This window comes from Camelus dromedarius, chromosome 17 (genome assembly GCF_036321535.1).
Source record: "Camelus dromedarius isolate mCamDro1 chromosome 17, mCamDro1.pat, whole genome shotgun sequence".
In the NCBI taxonomy this organism is placed as follows: Eukaryota; Metazoa; Chordata; class Mammalia; order Artiodactyla; family Camelidae; genus Camelus; species Camelus dromedarius.
In genome coordinates, this window is record NC_087452.1 from 46657016 (window position 1) to 46669979 (window position 12964).

At 40.8% G+C, this 12964-nt stretch overlaps 1 protein-coding gene across 4 annotated transcripts in view; it reads right to left on the reverse strand.

Moving 5' to 3' along the window:
* RBMS3 (RNA binding motif single stranded interacting protein 3) overlaps nt 1-12964 on the reverse strand; it is a 919284-nt gene that overhangs the window by 112110 nt on the left and 794210 nt on the right. For all 4 annotated transcript variants that reach the window (XM_031469805.2, XM_031469816.2, XM_064496809.1 and 1 more), the window contains one exon: nt 5036-5082. In XM_031469805.2, the coding sequence (XP_031325665.2) occupies nt 5036-5082 (47 nt within the window). The remainder of the gene's footprint in view (nt 1-5035; nt 5083-12964) is intronic.

Here is a 12964-nt window from a genome sequence, read left to right on the forward strand (position 1 = left end):
AATGAGTTTCTCTCACCCCTACTTCTCCGGACTCTGTTGGCTCTCTCCAGAGGAAGACTCTCACCGTTTCTTACATATTCTTTCAGAAATACTTTATATTTATATTTGTATATTTCATACATACAAAAATTAATACCTACGTAAATCTCCCAGCACTGCGTGCTTCTAGGGACGACATTATTTGCACCATGTCTCATACTGAATTTGCCTGCATGACCATTTGAAACTGAGCAGGACCCTTTGGGGTCTACGAATCCTTTCCATGTCCCCCAGTTCTCATTTGTAAGAATGAGGCTTCATTCAGCCTCTTTGACCTTCCCTGAGTCCCAAAGGACAATTCAAAGAGTTGCTAATCAGGGGACGGAGAGAAAGAAGGAATGACGGAGGAATAATCTAGAATTCAGGTTTTTCAAGTGCAAGCAGCCTGTCCTCCGTGCTTGGCCCTGCAGTAAACCTTTCTCTGTACCAGACTCTGATGTTTTGCTTTGCTTGGCCTCACGGGGCGTCAGGCATGGGAACTTTTTTTGGGTAACACATTGTTCCCTATAGGATAGAAAGGTTTTGTTTTGTTTGTTTTGTTTTTTTCAAATTTGTGTCACCAAAATGATTTTAAAGATACGGTAGATAAATATTCAAAAGTAAAAAAAAAAAAAAAGCTTATTAAACGGAGCCAGCATTAAGCAACGTTTAACAATATTAACTGGCCTGGAGGGAGTTGGAACTCTGTCTCCGGATGTGTTTGTTTCATGTCAAATGGGACCAGTTTCTTCCCCACAGCGATGAGTACTTGTCTCTCTGAGAGATGACTGCTCTCTGCCTTAGGGCTGCCTACTGGATGGACTGCAGCAATGTGATTAGGGAGTACTGTACTTTACTCTGGACCTTCATGTTAGATTTCTTAATATGCTGAGTAAATTTTCTAAATCAGTTTCCACACCGCTGAGAGACACATGTTGACGTTAACTCAAAGAACAGTCCGTTGAGAAAACATTTGTGGTTATTTTGACGTTTTAACATGCATAGAAATTTCTATCTTCTTGGCACCAAACACACCATGGGTAGCCTAAGGCTTCCAAAATTCTATTCTTAACACAAGACTTAAACTCACGTTTCAGTTTGGCTGCTTTGGGTGAAACTGGAGGCTGTACTGAAGGAGAATCGGATTAAGGAATTACACGGGCACAGAGAACACTGATGCCAGGAAGGGGGCTGAATTCCCCACATTTTCTATTTCTGGTTTGGTCTTCACAGTACCAGGTTAAACAATCTGTAAAGATGGGTAAGTCAGGGAAGCTGCCTTCAGAGTTAACATTCCATCAGGGAAATGAATGTGTTAATAGTTATGTGAAAAAAAGACTGTCAAATGCATCATGGCCCGGTGAAGTATCTTGCAACAACAGTGTCAAATTGACACTGAGGACAGCAATTTCTTGTAATAACATCGAATGGAAAAGAATCTGAAAAAAATATATGTATGTATATGTAAAAATTTTTAAAAGACATAAAAAAGCTAAATGGAGTAAGTCTTAATGACCGATTTTATCATTAAGAATGCTGTAGGACAGACAGCCCAGAGAACTCGAGCTCATGGCCTAAATGGCTTGAGAATGAATTTTTAAAAAAGAAAAAAGTAATTTAGTATTGTTTTCCACTTAATTTGGCTTGTATGATGAAGAATTGATGAAGATAACGACCTCAGTTTGGGACAAAGATATCCAGGAGTGACACCTGACCAGCAGTTAGACACAGAGGGATTCCCTGCATCTAGTTATGAACTTGACATACCGACTTGGGAGTCTTCAGTTCCTAAAAGCAAGAGGAGCGGATGAGATCAACCAGAGAGAAGACACAGTGAGGAAAGACTAAACTCTGAGAAAGATCAGTAAGCGTGAACAGAAGAGGATGAATCCGCAGAGACCAAGTGTGCAGTGTGCTTTGAGAGCGAGGAGGACCAGCCAGGGATGGAGCTGTGAAATCTACGAGATAAGAACTTTTCAAAAAGGTGTACGTGGGACCAACAACAAGATACGGGAGACAAGATTTCAAATAAGGACTAAGAATGTATCAGTTACAACTGACAAATACGGAGATCACTGGGGACACCGGCAAAGGCAATTCCAGTAAATCTGAGACCGGAATTCATACTTCGGTAGGCTTCATTCGCGACAATATGGGAAGACAGGGTGTTTAGAAAACGGAAGTTATTTACCAGGGAAGAGAAAGCTAAAATCGTGTGGTCACCAGAAGTGACCTGGATGGCAGAAAGGACTGTTTCTCTTCTACCCTCTTGATAGGTGGAAGAAATGAGTATTTCTACAAGGTGGAAAGACTATTCAGTGGACAAAGTACTGAAGACAGGGACTGATGGATAGCATGAAGTTCTTTATCAGATGAGAGTAGACAGAATCAAGAAGACGGTTATCCTTAGCATCTTCACTACAATCTGTTTCCCGAGGGAAACAGTCATTGTTGTAAATATCTAAGTGGGATCACGGAAGAGGCTGAACCACTTTTGCAACTGCTCAAATACTTCCAAGGATATCGTCCACCTGTTAATATAAGGTCCAGATAAAGACGTATCACAGAGACAGTGGTTGAAGGTGGATGGATATACTCACAGTCAACTGCTACATGCTACGGAGGCAGTGAGGGGGGAAGTGGTCACTGTGTACCAGGCAGTCCTCACTGCCTCTAACATGACATCACCCAAAGTTCACTTTTGGCTGCTCAGATTAGAAGCTGAAACCCAACTGTTTTCTCTTTGGGTCTGTTAACGAATCAGGATGAAAATCTGGAAAATTACGTCTTTTGGAAAAATTCAGATTTTAAGTTGTGCATCGGAAAGATGACAAACAAAAGCAAACCATCCCTCAGTCTCGTCCAGGCCTAGGTCACTGCGGCATCCCCAGTCTTTGACAGACAGTCTTGGACTTGAAGATCTTTATAATGAATAGACATATAAATATATAGTACAGACAGGTAGATACATTCATATATACATCCATTCATATATATGTAAGCAAATACTAACATTTGTTGAAACTAGTTAGGGACACATAGGTATCTATTCAACTGTTATTTCTATTTCTAGTATGAATATCAATTTCTCCTTGCAATTACGTGTATTTTACATGTATCAGACTCTGAACCCATGGACCATTAAATTACAAATATAAAATGTTTGGTGCCGAGTACGTGTTCAATGAATGTAACTCCTTTCCACTGTAACACCTATTTTCTGTCACTGTCACTCAGCCTATAATGCCTTATTTTGTGCCTTTTGAGTTGACTATTTTATGTTTCCAACGACACAGCACAATTCTAGACGACTTAATTCTTCATGCCTTAACTTCCTCTGCCCTCCCCCAAGTTCAAGGTGCTTTGCTGGAAATAAAAGTGTCCTTATTGGATAAATGAAAGGATATCCTTACATCTCACTCCTAGAGAAGTTTTAATCAACAAGGGACAACGGACTAGACTCTTACCCTAGATGACCACCCCTGTTTACTCTTTCATGGAAGGGCAGACCATGAGTTTCTTGAGGGCAAAGCCCTCGTCACATAGCTTGGTTTTTTTTAAACCTATAGAGCTTATTACCGAGCTTGGCAGACTGACTCGATGTTCACTGAATGACTGAATAAATGACCCTCTGCATGAATAACTATAAGAAGAAGAGGGATTTAAACACTTTCAACATCCCACAGACTTTCATTAGATGCGGCTGACCAAAGAGAAAATGGAGTTTAAATCCTTCCATCCTGGACGTTGATTTTAAATGAGGACTTCATTCTGACTGATTCTTTTAATGAGTCTAAGAGTCAGAAAACTGAAAGCCAGGGGGAAGTCCAAGAGAAAAGACTGTGAAAATAAAAATCACCCTTCTTCTTTGGTTGACTGACCAATCGCAGGACAGCTGAAGCAAAGCAAAGAAATTGGGAAGTAAGAAGAAAGTTTGAACCAAAGATATTCAGATTACAAACTTTTAGAAAGCCTAGGTGATGTCGTTTAAGTCTTATTCTTCAGAGAGGGAATTTTAGGCTTTTGTGACTTGTGCTAAGTAAGAGGCTGCACATTTCCAGATGCTTATTAAAACGAAGAATGAAAATATAATCACCAAGTACTACTAACCTGAGTCTGTCTGTTACCTTCCCTGACAGCCAGAGAGCAAGAGCGGACGCATCATTAATGTTGGAATGAAACTGCGCACACGCTAAAAGGACTGAAAGCTGAAGTCTAGACGTATTAGCATCCTAGGGACATGCAGACGCTCCTCCCAGCCTAGTCTGTCTGTATCCCCCTTCACATCCTGTAAGAGGCAGAACAAAGCTGACTCCATATTGGATCTGTTCCTTTAGCTCTAACCCTGTGCTCTGTTGCCTGGGCTCAGTCACGCTGGTTCTGCACCTTTTGCAAAAGAATGTCGTCTAGAGCCTGAAATATGCAGGACAGCCCATTCTCAAGGCTCTGACCTTTAAGGGTGTAACACATTTGCATTCATATAGAGATAAAAAGTTGCAGAACAGAAAATAAGACTTGTCTTGTTGGAGGTTTACAGGGATGCCATGACCTTCCCTACGTGGACGGCTGCAAGAACAAAGGGTTCCGACACCAAGACGTTTGCAACACCCAACCACAGCTCTTCCCCTTCTTGGTATAAGAGGCTGAATTCTGACTTGGGGAAGATGGTTCTCTAGGACATTAGTTCCCCATCTTCTTGGTCTGAATAAAGTCATCATTCCTTGCCCCAACACCTCGTCTCCCGATTTATTGGCCTGTCTAGCGGCGAGCAGAGTGAGTTTGGACTTGGTGACAATCCTACTCCTTGCTGTTTCTCCAATGAGAGAGAAAGAGACTTAACGCAGGCAGAAGCCTTGTGAGAACAGGTGACATGGGGGATGCTATAAAATCAGAGTCACTTGTGGGAAGAAAAATATACAGTGATGAGAAAGGCAGATTTGAACATTTTTCTTTAGGACTGATTTCAGACTTTAAAGCTACCTTAGCAATTAAAATAGAGAAACTGTTGTCTACTTACCCATTCTGTATGGCAGCTGTGGGATCATAGGTCAGAGCCATGCCAGCCTGTATATGGGGGGCAGAGGGGAGAAAGTGGATCTTAACATTTTTATTGCAGTGCCCAAAACATTCAGTACACACAGACTTTTATCTCTACTTTCTACATTTCCAGTTTACTTTTTCCTACATGTTTCTCCTCCCTGACTGCCAAGACTAGCAATTTTAGTACCCCCACACCAGAACCCACCAGTGAGTTAGGGAGTTTGTATCGTATGTCTGGACAAAGCAAAGAACAACGTGGCTTGGACGATTCCCATTTCTACTTCATAAACCACCCAGTGTCTAATCTGAGATCCTTACAATTTCTCAGTATTGTCAGGAGCATCAACTGTATGTTCGACATGAAAAAGAAAAGGGAAGAAATCAACCCTGTGGTCAGAATGAAAATAAAAGCTACTTAAAATGCATTCGACCTTTTAGAAGAAACTGTCCAGAAATATTTATTTTAAAATAGATCGTGTGTCTCGGGGGCGCGTCGGTAATGAGCCACAGAGTGCTTGTCCAATATATCGCTAGTACCCCTCCCACTAAGGGTGCAGAAAGGGAAGGTCATTTACACGTGATGGAAATTCCACACCTTGTGGTTTCGCTCCGTTTCTAAGAATAAGACCACCGCTGGCAGTAGTTGCAGAAAAGACTGTGAACTTGACTTGACGTCTGCTGGTTCGCAGTCTAGCTCCATCCTTCATACACATCGTCACAGCTGATCCTCCCAAGGACCCCAGCAAGTAGGCAGGAGAAACAGTTTCTCCTCCTTTTTATAGACTAAGACCCTGATGCTTGGAGAGGTCACCCGACTTGCTCAAGGTCACCCAAGTCTCCTGATGTGGCTGCCCCTCCCCAGCCTGCTCTGACATTGACTAGGATTTATTACCTCCAGCGAGTGGAGAACCTCCTCGTGGCCACGAGGGCGTACCTCCCTTTGTTTTCCAGGACTGTCAGCCTGATTATTGCTCGTGAGCAGAACCAGAAAGAGAATGAAACTTCAAGCTGACTAGGTTGTCTTTTTTTCCCCTTTTTTGAAGCTTAAAAGTACATTAGTCCCATGTCAATTTCCTGGCTTGAGTGTGCCCTATTATTATGTAAGATGTAACCACTGGGAGAGACGGGCTGTAGGGTAAACAGGACCTCCCTCTACATGTCTTTTGCAATTTCCTGTGAATACACAATTATTTCAAAATAATAGGTAAGAAAAAAAAATTCGCTTTGAGGACTTTTGTAGAGGATAAGAGAAAATATAAAAGCTTGAAAGAAAAGAATAAGGAGCTTTTGTGTCAGAGTTTTTTCCAGTGTGGTTGAAGGTGGTTTTCCTGCTGACCTCATTTAATCTCTCAAATCTAGCACATGACTGAAAATTCTCAGGCTTTCTAAGATAGGGCCTAAAGTCTGGCATGGCCTGTGACATTCAAGCTTACATGTATTGTTTTCCCTAAGCAACATTTTAAGTTAAGATTGGCATGAGGAACAAACATGTAGAGTCATACATAGCTGGAACTCGCATCCCGGGTGCACAGATACATTCAAACGAAGTTTGCAAACAAAACTGAGATAGAGATGCAGTGAGAACACATGCTTCGTGATGGCTGCATGCCACGCATGTTAAAGAAACACACAATTGATCATGTGGAAAGTGGGGAGCCTGGAAAATGAGAGAGGAATAAAAGAGCAGAAATGAACATAGATTTCGTTCCCTTAGGAGAAGCGAAAGTAGTGATGTCAAAGCCCATAGATTCTAAGTCTAAATTCTTCCCAGGATGGGGCCTCTGCCAGGTGACAGGTGGGACGTTGGCTCGAGGCAGAAGATTCCCTGGAGGGATCTGTCTGAGGTGCAGCTGAGATTCGCGGTTCTGTGTCCTGGAGAGGGCAGCTGGAAAAGCTGTCTATTTGGGATGAGATTTCCCTCTTAGAAACACTAAGCTACTCTCCCCTAATGTATCCAAGATGTCAGACCAAAGACAGAATGAAAAAAAAAATGGGCTTTGTACTCAATAAAGATATTGTTGGTTAATAAGAGATTTAAGATAATCATCAAGTCTTCAGGCTCCTGATCGCCCCCAGTTGTTTAAAACCCCAGGGGACGTGTAGGAAGCCACATTTACTTCTTTCCCTTGAACATATTTTCCAATAGTGTTCAGAGACCAATGCTAGCTGACCTTTCTTGAATTATAAATTGTCTTGAACATTCTCTTTTTATGCTATTTTATTTGTTCTGGCAACGTTAGGTAAAGATTTATTTTCTTTTGTAGTAGGGGAGAACAAAGCCGACTCCATGTTAGATCTTTCCCTTTGGCTCTAACCCTGTGCTCTGTTGCCTGGGCTCAGTCACGCTGGTTTGCAGTTTTTGCAAAAGAATGTCGCCTAGAGCCTGAAATATACAGGACAGCCCATTCTCAAGGCTCTGACCTTGAAGGGTGTAACACATTTGCATTCATATAGAGATAAATAGTTGCAGAATAGAAAATAAGATTTGTCTTGGTGGAGGTTAACAGGGACGCCATAACCTGAGCTATGTCGACAGCTGCAAGCACAAAGGATTCCGACACCAAGAAGTTTGCCCACACTCCCTCCCCTTTTTAGTATAAAAGGAGCCTGACTTCTGACTTGGGGAAGATGGTTCTCGACGACATTAGTCCCCCATCTTCTCGGTCTGCTGGCTTTCCAAATAAAGTCATTATTCCTTGCCCCAACACCTTGCCTCCTGATTTACTGGCCTGTCATGTGTAACGAGTAACGAGTTTGGACTCGTTAACACTTTCATTTTGAACTTGAATTCCTCCTGAATTATAGGTCTAGCTAGGAATACAGTAATTATCAAAACACACTCTCTCTCTGTTGAACAGTATTTAATAATCAGAAAGCCTACCTTGGCCCCTTCCTCCATCTTAAACCTCCATCCATCTGTCAGAAGATGGAAAAGAACTAAATAGATGGCAAGATAATGTAGTGGAAAGAATATATGTTTCGGACCTGGGTTCAAAGGCTTAAGTCTGTTACTTTGTAGCACCGTGACTTTGGGCAAGTTACTGAACCTCTTTGAGCCTGTTTTCTTACTATTACATAGTACAGTAATGCCTACTTCATATGATGGTTGTGAAATTTAAACAATACAGCATTTGTGAAGTGCCCAGCACAGTGCCTGGAGACAGGACACGTAGGTAAATACTGTAACACAAAGAAAACATGGTGAGTGCCACGTGAGGGGTCTGGAGGCGGTGTAGAGGGGAGTGGCTGGGGGTGATCCAGGAAGGCACGTGGAGGACATACAGTTGAGCAGAGCCTGGAGGATAATTAAGATTTCCCCAGATGGAGGTGAGAGGTGGAGGGCAGCTCAGGCAAAAGGAATAGTATGGAAAAAGGTGCATCCATCAGAAGGGCCAGGTGGGCGATCCACTTGCCGTAGAAGAATGGCCAGAGCAGAGGGAATAAGACTCAGAGGGACAGGAGGGAGGGTCTTGATTGCCTGGCTTCTCCTGAGAAGCCACTGATCATTTTTCCAGCGAGGAACTTAATACAGCCAAGGAGGGGCTGGACAACCAGAAACAGCATGAGCCTTCTGGAAAACAGAGGGTAAATCCAGAGTGATGGGTGACTGGGGTAGGCGCCTGGGGACAGGGAGGTGGAGAGAAACCAACGTGAGGATGAATCCAAGTTTCATCTGCTTGACGACTTTGCAGGAGACAAGCAGAGACGGTGTCAGGCCATTTGTGTGTGGGACAGCGTGGGTGACAAAGCCAGGCATGGGTTAAACACAGGGTTGTTTCCACTCAACCCCCTGGCTGAACATCACAGCATAAGAACTAACACGAGGCTGCACCTGGTTTTCATTTCATGTGTAACGGATTCCTGAGTTATAATTCTAATATGGTCTTAATACAGATTTTGCATTCAATTTCCTTTTGTTCCTTTCCACAAGGTAAAGAAAGAAAATTGATTTTGCTGCTCTGTCTAGCCACCTTTATACTAAGGGGGACCCGTGAAATTGTCATTATGTAATTACTAAATTTTACGGCTTGTTTACACACTTCAGAGTCACACAAAAAGTAAAATAACTTGGAACAAAACGAAAATGTCACACTGCCTAAGTAAAAAAAAGGGACACTTAATCCCATCGGTCTTTTGAACGGGTTTATTAAATTCACGAGTTATTTTCCATTTTCAAGTTCACATTAATTGTGGAGTAAAGGCATTTATGATTTATTGAAAACAAAAAGGGGACCTTTTTGTCATTTTCCAGCAGCAGCTGAGTTTTGGTTTAATATTTCAGACATAATAGGGTTATTTCCAGTCCTTCCAGACAGAATCTACACTGTAAGAGCTAAATAGACACTTTATAAAATGGTTTATTGGAGTAATTGGGGCATCACAATTATTTTCAATAAATAAAGAGGATTCATTGAGAGACATCAGTTTGACCTGGGAACTAGATAATTGATATTCATTTCTTTAAAGGAAGAAGGAATAATGATGGACATACTGCTTAAAATGTACTCACTAGGGCATTATCAATTCAGAAATACTTTCTGAGTTTTGCAAACAATTGGACACAATTCTATCCATTGCTCCCATCATTTCAGGGGCTTTGTTAGAGCTAGTGAGCCTCAGATCAGACCATACTTAATCAGAAGGATGTGGACTGTTGACTGAACAAATAGTTCGTAAGCTGGATGCTTTAGTCCGAGATGAGTCAACTGAAGGCAAGGGGCCACATGTTGACTTGTCTCTTGACTGCTAAGAATGTCTTAAAGCATGTGCTTTGTAGCAACACTGGCAACAGCCAGTGACAGCCAAATGCCTTCAAGAAACTCAACAAAATAGTCTGTTGAGAGGGTTCCCTGCAAATGGTGGCTGTAGGATAGCGTCTTCTTTCTAGATTTTCTGGAGCATGTTGGCTATTCCACAGCCATCTGTGTGCCATTTAGCATCAATAATTCCCATATTAATGGGACCCAGCTGGGTTCCTAAAAAGCCCAAATAGCCTTTTCACATGCAAACTAAATGAGAATGATACAAATGATAGTAGAAATAATCCAATGTATTAGGCTAATGACTTTTCCTTGCTAAGGAAGATATGTGACTTTTTACATTGGATCAAATGTTTAATGCTCTTAATGAAATAATTACAAGCCTACCAGTCCCTCATAGACTCGTTAAATTACTGAAAATGGGATCAGAGCTTTTTCAAGATTCCTTAGCAAGTTTTACACATATTGGTTGAGTAAAGTAAGAACTATCGTCTTTAGGTCCATAACAATTGATAATAGACTGTAACACAACTTTTCAAATAAAAATAATTGGTTCATACGTTCGTATGGTTACTTCCGATATCCAAGCACGTTGTTTTTTACATCAATGGGAGAGGCATAAACTTAACCAAGACACTGGATCCCGCTCAATGACGGTAATCATAAACCAAGATACAACTGATTCTTGTTATTTGCAGTAATTATATTCTATGAAGTCACCATGAACACTGAATTAGTGAATACTGAACTCCTCCATTGCTCCTGGAGGAAATATAGGGTTAGGTTCCTCAAAGAGTCTGGTCACAACACTTTCACCAACTGATCAACACGTAAGCTAGTTTTCCATGTGTTTCTGTCTAATGACATCATATTTAATATATATTGTTAATTCATTAACACTGAACTCACAGCCAAGAGTGCTATAAATCACACCTGAACGAATTTTATCTCCATTTTCCCATATTTTCTCCATAATGAACATCATAGATTTATTTTTTTTAACCTGCCTCAACAGAGAAGACAAGTAACTTTAGCCTCAATCTGTGCTATTGTCTCCAATTCCCCAAAATCAGAATCTGAATTATCATTTTTTAATTTTATCTACAGCAACAGCGATCTAAAGGTTTACCATTATTTTATATAATGAAACATACACACAAAAACCAACACCCAGAATGGTCTCCTTATAAAGTTGGAATGCCAAAGGGCTACTCGATAAATGAAGAACAAAACCACCCACCAGAAAGGGACTTTCAGGGAAGATGCATGTCTCAGTCTTAACACTGGATGATGGAAGGAGACAAAAAAAATCTCCCTTAAGAATCTGACCCACAGCACTTTCTTTGGTTGGAGCTTCAGTTCCAATGTGTATTCAAAGACCTAAAGCAAAGAATGTGCGTAGCACCCCCAGGATACTAAAAGGAACAAATGCAAATGGTCTTGGAATAATTCTATTGCTTGTAAGAGGAGGGTCAATTTCAGAAGTGTTAAAAACGTGGAAAAACAACAACAACAAGATGTGTCTTAAAAACAATGAAGTACAGAGAAGTTACTGGTTTATAAGAAAATTAAATATTGCTTACAAAGTATTAATTTGTATACTGTCATGCCTTACACACCAGGCTAATCTAATTTACTCTAGCAAGTACAATGCAAAGGGAAATAGAAGCAAAAAGTATATAATGATGGACACACAATGTTATCCAACAGACAATAGACTTGGTGTGTCTACTTCTGAGACCACAATCATGGCGTAAAAATGACCGTGCTCATCCCAAAACCAAGATATCTGATGAGCATACTTTTAGTTCAGACCATTTCTTTTCCTGATGTCTTTCCTCTGAATGTATCTACATACTTGGAATATGAGTTTACTGTCACCTATTTATTAAGGCACCTTGATTTTAATATTCAACAAGAAAATTCATAGCTCTTAAAAAAGCAACTTTTGAAAACAAAGCTTAGGAATCTATCTTTAAAACCTACATTTAAATTGCAAGGTGCTCTGGGTCCTCAACTCGACCTCTCAATGCTTCCATGACTATGGTACACATGGTCTTTGTCGTGCTCTGAACTCAAAGCCCCAGATTCTGTATAAGGAGCAGGGTGACAGCTCTAAGTCTACTTTTTTTTTTTTCTTCTATGTTTATCGGTGAGGTCTCTAAGTAATGTAGACTCAGGTAAGGGGTCTTGCTGCAAATGGCATCTAGTTTGTAAATGTAATATATACAGGAACTGAAGTTTCAGTCATTGGTGCTAAGTCAGCTAATTAAATATGGAGGCTTTGGGGTTATGGTCTATGATCCAGTAATCTGTCTAATCAGTGGACACTTGACAACTAAATTTTAAAAGATCAGATGAGTCTTTCTAGACCCATGGATGATTGGCTTGAGACCAATGTGAAAATGAGAGCTATCAGAAATAGTGGGGGCTACTTGTTGAGCACAAACTGACCACTACAAACTCACAGGCCATAACATTTTGAACCTCTTCCATTTTGAACATAACATAAACTCCTTTCTAAAATTGGTATCTTAAAACCCTTGCTTTTTTTTTTTTTATTAGCTTCAAGTGCTCAATGGAAATTCTCTTTTTCCTGTCTTAAGGTAATGAGTTATAGATTATACAGTACTTGAACATAACGACACACTGTAAGATGGGTTTTGAGATCAGCATGGAAATACTCAAAACAGATCACAGCCCCAGAAACCGAAAAATGGCTAAAGCTTTTACTGAGAAAAAAAAATCCCAGCCTCTCTTCTCTCCTTACAACTGTAGTCTCAGTGTCGAAACTGTAACGTCCTGGATCAAGGAAGATGCCTCTTAAATGATAAACAGTTGAAGTAGCTGCTTTGCATAGAAATACTAAATAAAGCTCTTCTGCTGAAATCATGGCCTTGGTACCAAATGACATCTATTCAAGTCATTCAAACAACCCCATTCCATTTCACAAAGAATAAAAAGACCTCTGAGAAGCCCAGGCACCTTTTCCTTGTCTTCCTACAACAAAAAAAATAACCAAAGAGAATCCATTCCCAAGTGGTACTGGAGCCACGAGCTTGCTTTTCTACTGCCGTGTGTTCAGAGAGTAAGTGGATAATGAACTGTTAAATGCTCGTCTCCTTGTTGTGAAAGCAAAGCCCTGT